At 39.7% G+C, this 12,402-nt stretch overlaps 1 protein-coding gene across 1 annotated transcript in view; it reads right to left on the bottom strand.

The window, feature by feature from the left end:
* Positions 1 to 419: 419 nt before the first annotated feature.
* LOC144089406 (transcription regulator protein BACH2-like) overlaps positions 420 to 12,402 on the bottom strand; it is a 99,160-nt gene continuing 87,177 nt past the window's right edge. The window contains exons 6-7 of the mRNA XM_077620216.1: positions 1,990 to 2,076; positions 420 to 1,911 (exon numbers count right to left, since the gene is read on the bottom strand). Of these exons, the coding sequence (XP_077476342.1) occupies positions 1,900 to 1,911; positions 1,990 to 2,076 (99 nt within the window). The 3' untranslated portion in view covers positions 420 to 1,899. The remainder of the gene's footprint in view (positions 1,912 to 1,989; positions 2,077 to 12,402) is intronic.

The raw sequence follows: 12,402 nt of genomic DNA, 5'->3' as shown, positions 1-12,402 counted from the left end.
CTCCAAGATATATCACTATTTTTGGCTTTTCAGAGCCTGGTAAGTCCTTCTTCTGACCAATTTTGCCAAAGAAAATTAAGTTGCTTAATAATTATGCACACCTGATACCCCTATAGGGTGTTGATGACAATACACAACATCCCTTCTAATTACAAAGATGCACATCACCTGATATGCTTAATTGGTAATGGGCTTTCGAGCCTAAACAGCTTGGAGTAAGACAACGTGCATAAAGAGGATGATGTGGTCAAAATACTAATTTGCCTAATATTTCTGAACTCCAAGTATATTGCATTGGTTATTTGCATATCAAAGGGTTTTGCAACCTGAAAGTTCTGGATGTAGAAGCATTCATAAGTAGAGCCACAACTTTATTAATTGTCACAAGCAGGGTGAAGGCACGAATAAATTCTTATTACAATGCAACTCTGTGAAATGCGCGTCGTCGATAGTTTTGGATCTGTAAAGGGTTTTATCCATGAATTTAGGGCTTGATTACAATGATAAATGATAGTATTTTGATAGCAGTGCTAAATAAAATGTGTATGCTACTATATACCTACTGGCTTTTAGAGGTCACTGTTTGACAAGATCCTTATCTTTTGTCTCTTCAGCTTGAGGGCATATGGCAATAAAGTGTTGAGAACCTGACGATGGGTGACTGGAACCTACTGGGCAGCATCCTGGAAGAGGTCCACATTCACTCGACCATCGTGGGCAAGATCTGGCTTACCATTCTCTTCATTTTCCGCATGTTGATATTGGGGGCGGCTGCGGAGGATGTATGGGATGATGAGCAGTCTGAATTTGTCTGCAACACTGACCAACCAGGTTGCAAAGCTGTCTGCTATGATCGTGCCTTCCCAATCTCGCTCATTCGCTTCTGGGTCTTGCAGGTAATCTTTGTTTCTGCACCCTCACTGGTCTACATGGGCCATGCCCTCTACTGCATCCGATCACTGGAGAAGGAGCGGCATAGGAAACGTATACAGCTGAAGGAAGAGATGGATGAGGCAGAATTGGCATTGGATGAACATAAACGAATGGAGCGGGAGCTGAGGAAGCTGGATGAACAGCGAAAGGTAAAAAAGGCTCCTCTACAAGGATCCCTCTTGAGAACCTACATCATTCATATCCTTACTCGCTCTGTGGTGGAGGTGTTCTTCATCCTTGGACAATATATTCTCTACGGTGTCCAACTAGACCCGCTGTATAAATGTGAGCGGTTGCCTTGCCCCAATAGTATAGATTGTTACATCTCTCGGCCGACAGAGAAGACCATATTCATGGTTTTCATGATAGCCATAGCTGGTGTCTCACTTTTTCTCAACATTCTTGAAATATCACACTTAGGCATCAGAAAAATCAAAAAGGCCCTCTCTGGAGAGAGATATATGGAAAATGACAGTATAATTTTTAAGTCCAAGAGGAAAGCATCATTGTCCCATCATTGTATGATGAGCCATGTGTTACCTTACAATAGACCTTTGACTCAGACCTTTAAAGTAATACCAGAAGATATAAACCCCCCTCATTACACAGGGCTTAAAACAAGCCAGGAGGCTCGAAGGTACAACAGCACAGCTTATTTGGCACATAGTCAAACAAACTGTATCTGCTCCCAACCTACACAACAACACCAAGAAACCCAAAATTATGTTATTTCCCAAACCCATCAAGGTCCAGAAATGCTCACAGCAATAGTGGACAACCATCTAGGTTTGGAATCTGTGGCACCCAAAACAGAAGAAAGTGCATCAAACCCTCACAGAAACACTCATCAGAGAGATCATATGGACGCCAGCCATTTAGAGGTTCTTCTGTGCAATAGTGCTAGACGACTGTCTTCTACTAACAACCTTCAGGATGATCTCGGGGACTCAGTGGAAAGTGATGTCATCATACCGAAGCCTAGAAAAACAAGCTTCATGTTCAGGCCACCATCTGAAAGCTCGGCAACGGTCAGTCGTTCCACAAGTTCCTCCTTACATTCCTCTGAAGAATCAGATGAACTGGGCTCTCTGCAAGGGGACATGATGCCGTCTGCCGCAGGCCGAAGGATGTCAATGGTAAACACTACATAGAAATTGCAGAAAAGTATTTGCAAACAAATGTCATAGCATCTTTGATTATATTTCAATGTTTGTGATAAAATCTGTCTGGGTGTTTTAACGTTATAAATGAAAATTATGGATTGGTAAATGCAGTTCATTTAAAAGCAGATCGACATACTGAAGCCTGATATATTATTTATACTAGTGGTATACCAAAGGGACAGGACATCTGCGAGTTTGACCAGAGGGAGCAGTTGCCCTTCCTGTCAAAGGAAAAGTATTACAGCAATGCTAAAAAAGGGGAGGGAGAGTTAAACATTTTTGTATCAATTTTCAAAATAATAATTTGAGTAAAAATAATAATTGTGACATTTCAAGAATACTTTTTTTATTTTCATGAATACACAAAAAACAGCTGAAAGATTAAAACTCGATGATATAATATTGACTAACATTTTGCAAAACTATGTCTTTGGTTTTGAGGCTCCTCTTTATCCTGTATGCTGTACTATATTATATTTCATAAAACAGCAAAAATAAGGCACAATTTTCAAACAAGACACAGATCGCTACAAAAAGTTAACAAGTAGAAATAAATGAATGAGAATGTGGATTTTCTGAGGAAACAGGGAAGAGTGAATATTATCTTCTGACACACATACACAGTGGTACCTCTACTTACAAAATTGATTGGTTCCAGAAGTGGTTTAATAACTGGGATTTATTTGTAAGTAGAATGATATTTTACATTGAATTAATTCATTCCACGAGCATTAATACTACCCCTAAACCCTTTATTAATTATAAAAGCATACCAATTTTGGATGAAATACGTATGTATGTAAATGTTCCGGCATCATGGAGGCCGGCGAGGTGTTGGGAGATAGCCAATGAGAAAGCAACCCTACCACGACAATTGAATCCACAAGAACAACAAAAAATGATGGAAGTGTATTTATATTTTATATTTCATTTTTCTTTTGTAACGGACAGTTTTTCGTATCATGAAGCAAAAGTTTTCCCATCAAAGCTTTACGCAACCTGAATATTTCGCATGTAGAAGCATTTTTAACTGAAGGTACCGCTGTATATACAATCTTGGATTCTTTTAGGAGCGGACTAGTTGATCTGACGTAGACTATTGGATGAAGTCATCAGCCCTTTTTAACAGTCAACATGGTGCTCACTCAGTCTCAGTTCAGCAAGTCACGCCTCTCAATTTTTTTCCCCAATATCATTCCTGCAGATTCAGGGGCTTACAGACAATCCTACAGAATAAAAAAATAGGGTCAGTAATGGAAAAAGGACGAAAGTCAGAATTTTGACCAACCAGTGAGAATTCTGACTTTCTGAGTTTGTTACAATTCTGAGAATAAAGACAGAATTTTCACTTTAAAGTGGTTTGGACAATAAGGTTTGAATCCTGATTTGATAAGAAAATCTGTCATTCTGTCACTTGTTAGTTTTATTTATTTACTGGCCCCAATCATATTCCTATTCTGTATGATTGGGATTTTCTAGTCTCAATGAAAATATGGTTACACAATTCAGATACTGGCTGCAGTATAATGAATTTGAAAACAATAACAGAATCAGGGAATAATTTGAAATATGTGCTGATGATGGACAGCTCATGCAGAGTAATTATGCATAACTCTAGCCATTTTTTTAATATTTAGAATTAGACTTGTATTGACAAACTTAATCTACACCTTGTGGGGGGTCAGGTGGATGTGGGGGGCTGCTGGAAGCTTGAGGTGTAAACCTTCCTCCATTTGGTTTTCAAGGGCAGATCCTGGGAGAACAACCAGACCTTCGGGCAGACTTTGCAGACTAGGTGCCTACGCACGGCGACTACTTCTGTGTATGCTCCGAAGAATGACCTGGGCGAGCATAGGTTTGGTCCCAGACACTGGCACACTCGGCAAGATGTGCCTGTACCGATGAGATGTTATCTCGGCCGCTAAAGATCTAGCCAAGGAGCACTGGAAGGGGGAAATGTTGGAAGATGCGTTAGGGATGGAGCTGTGTGCATACTCAACCCAAATAAGTTGATCGCTCCGTGTGGTCGGACGGGTGTGGGTAGGAAAACATGGGCCCCTAGCTGCGTGTTCTGCATTTAACTTCTGGTTCTCCTTTCAGTCAGGCTGCTTCTTGTTCAGCGCGAAGGCACGGTTCTGCTCTTCCGCTGCAGTGTTTGCTCTGTCTTCATGTTCAGTGGCGATTCTATTAAGTTGATCTCTAATATTTAGTGGAACATCTTGGTGTCTGTATAATTCTGCCTTATACAGTCCTAACTGAGTCAAAGATGTGAATGGGTCTGCTCTCAAATCTGCAACTTTGCCCAATTTTCCTTCTAATTCTCTAATGGTGACGGTCACTCCTGCAACTGCATTCATGTTCGATGTCTGTTGTGAGCGAGTGAGAGACATTTTCGAAATAATTCAGCAATGGCGACTGAAGTTCACTCAATGATTTCCTGACTTCATGTTAGGTTGACGGTGTAAATGGGTTAGCTGGAGATACCGGCGAAAGCCGTTTCTCCTCCGAGTAAGGAGGTGGCAAAACCTTTCTCTTTGACAGCTAAACGGGACAACTGTAACGCACATCCCATTGCCATCAATGTTGGTTCTCTTTCATTTCCACAACTTTCTCAATGTTCTCTCTCAGTTTTCTACCCTTTGGAGACAACCTGTTAGTTTTTTCCTCTTCCAATTTTAGAGCTGCCACTCTTTTAACACAAGCTTTTTCCATTTCCATTAATGTCACCAAACACACAGTTGAAGACATCGGAGGAAACCACCCATTTTCGCAATAATTCTTCATCCATTCTTTCAACTGTTCTTTCTCACTTTCACATTCTCAGGCAATCCTTCTATGCACACATCAGATGCATTCTTCACTTTTTCTCTTCATAACATTTGCTCAGAATGGTTTGGTATTTAACACAAATAAAACAATTCACTTTACATATGAAATTAATCTAATCTCATCTCATTTTCTGAACCGCTTTATCCTCATCAGGGTCGCCAACCAATTACAGGGCACGAGGAGACGGACAACCATGCACGCTCACACCCATACCTAGGGGCAATTTAGAGTGTCCAATCAGCCTACCATGCATGTTTTTGGAATGTGGGAGGAAACCGGAGTACCCAGAGGAGAGGAAACCCACGCAGACCCGGGGAGACCATGCAAACTCCACACAGGTGGAACGACCTGGACTTGAACCCAGGACCCCAGAGCTGTGAGGCCGACACGCTAACCACTCATCCACCGAGCCTCCTATATGAAACTCTTCCTCTATTTTATTTTAAATCTACTCCCCCTCTCTCTCTCTCTTTTAAAAAGATGCTTGAACGTCTTTCTTCTCTCAAAAGTACTCGCAACTATTTAAACAAAAAAAAACTATTTAGCAAAAGCACTCGATCCTCTTTTATGACAAGTGCTCAATCCTTATTTTAAAAATACTCAGTTTTTCACTTACACTAACACCTCATTACTTCGCGTTTTGGTTATTGCTGATTCACTCCTTCGTGGGGCAAAAAATATCAATTATAAATATATATATATATTAAATATTTTTTTAAAAATCCAACAGATGCTTCCCACACCACCTAGTATATGTATATGTACATGTACAAAATACACAATCAAGCCCACATGGAAAATGTTTAAGGTACTTCCTATACAAATAAACAGAAGTGCATCTCCAATTATAACTGGCGGCTGTCTGGTTTGAGACCTAATGACGATGAATGACGAGTCTTTTTAGATCGCTGAGGTTGGTGGTTGACTAAACATTTATTTGCCCCACTGCATATGTATATGTACATGTACTGAAAGGAGAACCAGAAGTTGCTATTTACAATGCAGAACACGCAGCTAGGGGCCCATGTTTTCCTACCCACACCCGTCCGACCAGACGGAGCGATCAATTCTTTGGGTTGAGTATGCACACAGCTCCATCCCTAACGCATCTTCCAACATTTCCCCCTTCCAGTGCTCCTTGGCTAGATCTTTAGAGGCCGAGATAACCGTCTCATCGGTACAGGAACATCTTGCCGAGATGCCAGTGTCTGTGACCAAACCTATGCTCGCCCAGGTCATTCTTCGGAGCATACACAGAAATAGTCGCCGTGCGTAGGCACCTAGTCTACAAGGTCTGCCTGAAAGTCTGGTTGTCCTCCCGGGATCTACCCTTGAAAACCAATGGAGGAAGGTTTGCACCTCAAGCTTCCTATACATATACATATGCAGTGGGGCAAATAAATATTTAGTCAACCACCAAACTCAGCGATCTAAAAAGACTCGTCATTCATCGTCATTACGTCTCAAACCAGACAGCAGTCAGTTATATTGGAGATGCACGTCTGTGTATTTGTATAGAAAGTACCTTGAACATTTTGCATGTGGGCTTGATTGTGTATTTTGTACATGTACACGTCTCTCTCTCTCGCTCTCTCTCTCCCCCCCTCTCTCTCTCGCTCTCTCGCTCTCTCGCTCTCTCGATCTCTCGCTCTCTCGCTCTCTCGCTCTCTCCCTCTCTCGCACTGCTTCCAGATGTGTGTTTTCATATTGAAGCATTTAACCAATCACATTTCAGTCATTATTTGTTGCCAGGGTCAGAAATCTGCCTCAAAGCCTTCAATATTAGTTCTGCAGGCTCTGCTGCATAAAAAGAGCGTGCTTTAACCAATCAGAATTTGATTTGGCGACACATAGGCCTTCTTGCAGGCGTAGGGATACGCCATCGCTTACACAAACTATGATTAGAGTAGGCGGGCCAAAGCCAGAGCTCGCCAGCCAGAGCTCGCAAACTCCACCCACAATGGCCGACGGAGGAAAACAAATGTATTTTTTGGTTGCAGATTTGCTGACAAAGCCACTTTCCAGACGGACTTTTCCAGAAAAAAATGGACATCATTAAGAAAGGGCGGTCAACTCCGAAGTTAGCAAGCCTGTTACAACCGGGAAAAGGGTTTGTCCGCCACTTTCAGTTCGCTAACTACGAGCGTTACCACTGGTTCACGGGCTCCGAGGAACACTGCAAATGGTATTGCTGGGAGTCCTTGTTATTTGTCACGGATCGACATGGTGTTTGGAGCAACACTGGATTTGCAAATTTGACTTGTTTAACCAAAGCAGCAATGAGAACCCAAAGCACTGCCGGACAATTACAAGCAACGGTGCACTCCAAAACTTTTGGGGAAACCCGAGTGGCGTTACACTTCAGCGAGCAAGTGCGATAGTTTGATGGACTGTGTCATTTTTGGGGGGCAAGCAGGAACTTTCATTTGGGGGACACGATGAAAGCGCTGCATCCCCAAACAAAGGAATATATGTGGAACTTCTTTCTCTCATTGCTGAGAGAAACACGGATTTACATTACCACCTGTCCACTAATAAAGTGTTTAGTGGCACGTCGGGCAAAATATAAAACGACCTGATCACTGCTATTGCTGAAGTGACGGAGGAAGAGATCAGAAGGGAAATTAAAAAAAAGTACTGTTTGTCTCTGTAATGGTGGATGAGACCATAGACGCGAGTAATGCAGCAAGCTCGCACTGGTTCTGCGTTATGTCACGGGCAAAGGTGTCAAGGAACGATTCGTCAGATTTGAAAATGTTAGCAGTGGGAAGTGAGCAGATGACATTGCAGGTTGTATCATTAATTTTTTGGTGGAAAATGAATGTCTGGGTAAAGTTGTGGCAGTGTTATGAAGATGCAGCGGTCATGTCTTCTGGATTAAATGGGGTGCAGGCTAAAGTTAAGGAGAGAGCACCGTTAGCTTTATTCATACATTGCCATGCACATCAGCTCAATTTACTACTGACTCAGGGGCCCTCAAAGCTTAAAGAATGCAAGATATTTTTTTGCTCACCTCAACTTCATGAATGTTTTTTGTGACAAAGAAGTATCTGTTCCAATCACTCTATCAGAGAAAAATCAGAGTTGTAGAAATAACTGATTATATATATATATATATATATATATATATATATATATATATATATATATATATATATATACAATCAATTATTTACATGATTTAGAAAGGTAGGCAAAGAAAAAACAACAACAACATTTATCTCGACCAGTCGGCGAGTGATCTTTCCTCTCGGTACGACACCAGCGATGATCCTGATTTCCCTTGTCGCTATTTAACTCTGAACTGATGAACAAAAAGAAATACGAGAGCTCACCTTGAAGGAAATGACAAAACTTAAAACTATATATATATATATATATATATATATATATATATATATATATATATATGTATATATATATATATATATACAGTTGTGGTTAAAAGTTTACATACACTTATGAAGAACATAATGTCATGGCTCTCTTGAGTTTCCAGTAATATATATACATATATATATATATATATATATATATGTATATATATATATATATATATATACACCGTATTTTCACGACTATTCGGCGCATCGTATTTTACGGCGCAGTGTCAGGTGCTATTTCTGTATTTTAGACACACAAAGCACGCACCGTTTTTTTAGACGCATATATATTATATATGGATGAACATCGAAACGCTATTGCTGTTCACCCATAATAAAGTCATAAAAGACAGAAATAGCTGGCTACTGGAAGTATCCTATTTCCGGGTTCCGGTGCGCAGTGACTGCTGGGAAATATAGTTCTTGCACGCTACACCCACACGCTAAAAACACGTTTTTAAAAAGGCAACGGAAGCAAAACTGAGTTCGGTTGTACTTTATTTAGACATTTTACAACTTACTCACGTCATCATCACCCACAAATCCATCTAAGTCCTCATTTTCTGTGTCCGAATTAAACAATTGCCCAAATGAGTCTTCCAAAACGCCGGGTCCCGCGGTTGTAGTTCTTAAGCCGGGAATGACGGCAAACTCCAAGTTATATATTATATATATATATATATATATAATATATATATATATATATATATATATATATATATATATATATATATATATATATATATATATATATATATATATATATATATATATATATATATAGTTCGCAGTCTACCTTTGAATGCTCCGTTGAAGCCAACATTTAGCGGCAGGATTTCTTTTGTAAATACAGCCGAAATGACGGCCAGCACCAAATTAGTGTGGTCGCCGTCATACTAACTGTATTGAAGAACTGGGTGTATTAAGAACTCTATATCCCAGCAGTCACTGCGCAGTACTTTATCTACGGGAAAATAGTAGAGTCTGGGGTTGCTTGGCGTAGTTAGTTGTATATATATACAGACACTCCCCTACTTACGAACGCAATTGGTTCCGAGCGATTGTTCATAAGTTGAATTTGTTTGTAAGTTGATTCAGTGCTATATTTTGTATTATAATTTATGTTTAAGGCCGATATAAGTATATTGAAGGTTTATATAAGTGCATTTGTATGTTTAAGGCTTGTATAAGTAACACGCATTGGTTTGTACTGAAAAAAAAACATTTAATAAAATGGAGAGAATATGTACAGTACTGTAGAGAGAGAGAGAGATTTATGTATTAGAAACTGGCCAAAAGAAGCAACCTAATGACGATTGCAGTTTTCTTCTTTTTTTTCATCATAAATGATGCAGTAGCACTGTATGGCATCATTCAATTGATTTGCAAACTTTGTGCAACGTTCAATATTTGGGTCCTGCTGCTCGATCTTTCTGTTTATAAATGGTACTGAATGTGCAACGCTCACCACTCTCACGCGCATCAAGCTTCGTTATTATTGCCACTCGTTTCAAATGAAATGGCTTGCCTCTTCCTTGCAACTCCCTCAATAGAAGCCTTTAGCTTTTTACCAACCATATTCAATATTGGATGCATGAGATATTTAATGATACAAATGAAAAAGGTTCTTTGCACACTGGAGATACATTCACGCACTTCCGCATTGCAACGAAGAAGAAGGTAGATGCTGGGTGAGCTGAGCTCTCACAGCGCCAGGCGTCGGTATTAGCGGCGGAAAGAAGTACTACTCCAAAAAAGGCGCGAAATACAAAATTGGACTTGCGAACATTTTTGGACTTAAACGCAATTTGCAGACATGTTCGTATGTACCGTTGTTCGTAAGTTGAATGTTCGTAAGTAGGGGAGCGTCTGTATATACATAGTTCACAGTCTAGCTTTGAATGCTCTGTTGACGCCAACATTTAGCGGCAGGAGTTCTTTTGTAAATACAGCCGAAATGACGGCCAGCACCAAATTAGTGTGGTCGCCGTCATACTAACTGTATTGAAGAACTGGGTGTATTAAGAACTCTATATCCCAGCAGTCACTGCGCAGTACTTTATCTACGGGAAAATAGTAGAGTCGGGCTGCTTTCCGTAGTTGTCCTATCGACTGATTTATTTTATTTTATCGTGATAACAATTTTAGTATTGGTCCATACATAAAGCGCACTGGATTATACGGCGCCCTGTCTATTTTGGAGATTTTTTTTTACTTTTATGCGCGCCTTATAGTCGTATATATATATATACTGTATTTTCACGACTATTTGGCACATCGTATTTTACGCCGCAGTGTCAGTAACGAGTGCTATTTCTGTATTTTAGACACACAAAGCACGCACCATTTCATTAGACGCATATATATTACATATCATATATGGATGAACATCGAAACGCAATAGCGCTGGCTACCGGAAGCAGCCTATTTCCAGGTTCCGGTGCGCAGTGACTGCTGGGAAATATAGCTCTTCCTCGCTACACCCACACGCTAAAAACATGTTTTAAAAAGGCAACGGAAGCAAAACTGAGTTTGGTTGTACTTTATTTAGACATTTTTAACTTACTCACGTCATCATCACCCACAAATCCATCAAAGTCCTCATTTTCTGTGTCCGAATTAAACAATTGCCCAAATAAGTCTTCCAAAACGCCGGGTCCCGCGGTTGTACTTCTTAAGCCTCCGGGAATGAGGGCAAGCTCCGAGTTATTATATATAATATATATACATAGTTCACAGTCGAGCTTTGAATGCTCTGTTGACGCCAACATTTAGCGGCAGCATTTCTTTTGTAAATACAGCCGAAATGACGCCCAGCACCAAATTATTGTGGTCGCCATCATACTAACTGTATTGAAGAACTGGGTGTATTAAGAACTCTATATCCAAGCAGTCACTGCGCAGTACTTTATCTACGGGAAAATAGTAGAGTCGGGGGCTGGTTTCCGTAGTTGTCCTATCGACTGATTTATTTTATTTTATCGTGATAACAATTTTAGTATTGGTCCATATATAAAGCGCACTGGATTATACGGCGCCCTGTCTATTTTGGAGAATTTTTTTGACTTTTATGCGCTTTATAGTCGTGAAAATACGGTATATATATATATATATATATATATATATATATACACATACACACATCTATACATATATATATATATATATACATACATATACATATATCGATCTATATCTATCGATCTATCTCTATCGATCTATCTCTATCGATCTCTCTATCGATCAATCTCTATCGATCTAACTCTATCGATCTATCTCTATCGATCTATCTCTATCGATCTATCTCTATCGATCTATCTCTATCGATCTATCTCTATCGATCCATCTATCTCTCTCTCTCTATCTATCTCTATATCTTTATATTTCTCTATCTATCTCTATATCTTTATATTTCTCTATCTATCTCTATATCTTTATATCTCTATATCTCTCTATCTATCTATCCATCTATCTCTCTATCTCTATATCTCTCTATCTATATCTCTCTATCTCTATATCTATATCTCTCTCTATATCTATCTCTCTATCTATATCTATCTCTCTATAGCTCTCTCTCTCTATATCCATCTCTCTCTCCATCTCCCTCTCCCCCTCCCTCTCTCTCTCCCTCCCTCTTTCTCTCCCTCCTTATCTCCCTCCTTATCTCTCCTTCTCTCTCTCCCTCTCTCCCCCTCTCTCTCCCTCTCTCTCTCCTATCTCTCTATATATATATATATATATCAGGTAATTGAATCACTACTCCATCAGGTGCCAATAATTTTCAAACTTCTATAAAATATGCCAATAGAATTCCAGTAAACATTGTAAGAACTGCTTCATATTCCATTTTAACTGTCATATGTTCAAATGCTCATTTTTTTCTCACTTTTTAGAAAGGATGCACATGTGTCACAAATCTGTAATCTAAAAAGAAATGACTGTCCTCTTTTCTTCCATAGAGTGTGTTTCTGGACATTTCATCTATTATGAAGAAGTAAAGAGACCGGATGAACATCATAACTACCGACATTTTGTTCCTCAGCGATCTAAAAAGCCTATAGGAAGCACCTTAAACATTTTGCATGTGGGCTTGA

Source organism: Stigmatopora argus, chromosome 15, assembly GCF_051989625.1.
Source record: "Stigmatopora argus isolate UIUO_Sarg chromosome 15, RoL_Sarg_1.0, whole genome shotgun sequence".
In the NCBI taxonomy this organism is placed as follows: domain Eukaryota; kingdom Metazoa; phylum Chordata; class Actinopteri; order Syngnathiformes; family Syngnathidae; genus Stigmatopora; species Stigmatopora argus.
Note: the sequence above shows the minus strand (reverse complement) of the source record. Positions and strands in the feature narration are given on the sequence as shown.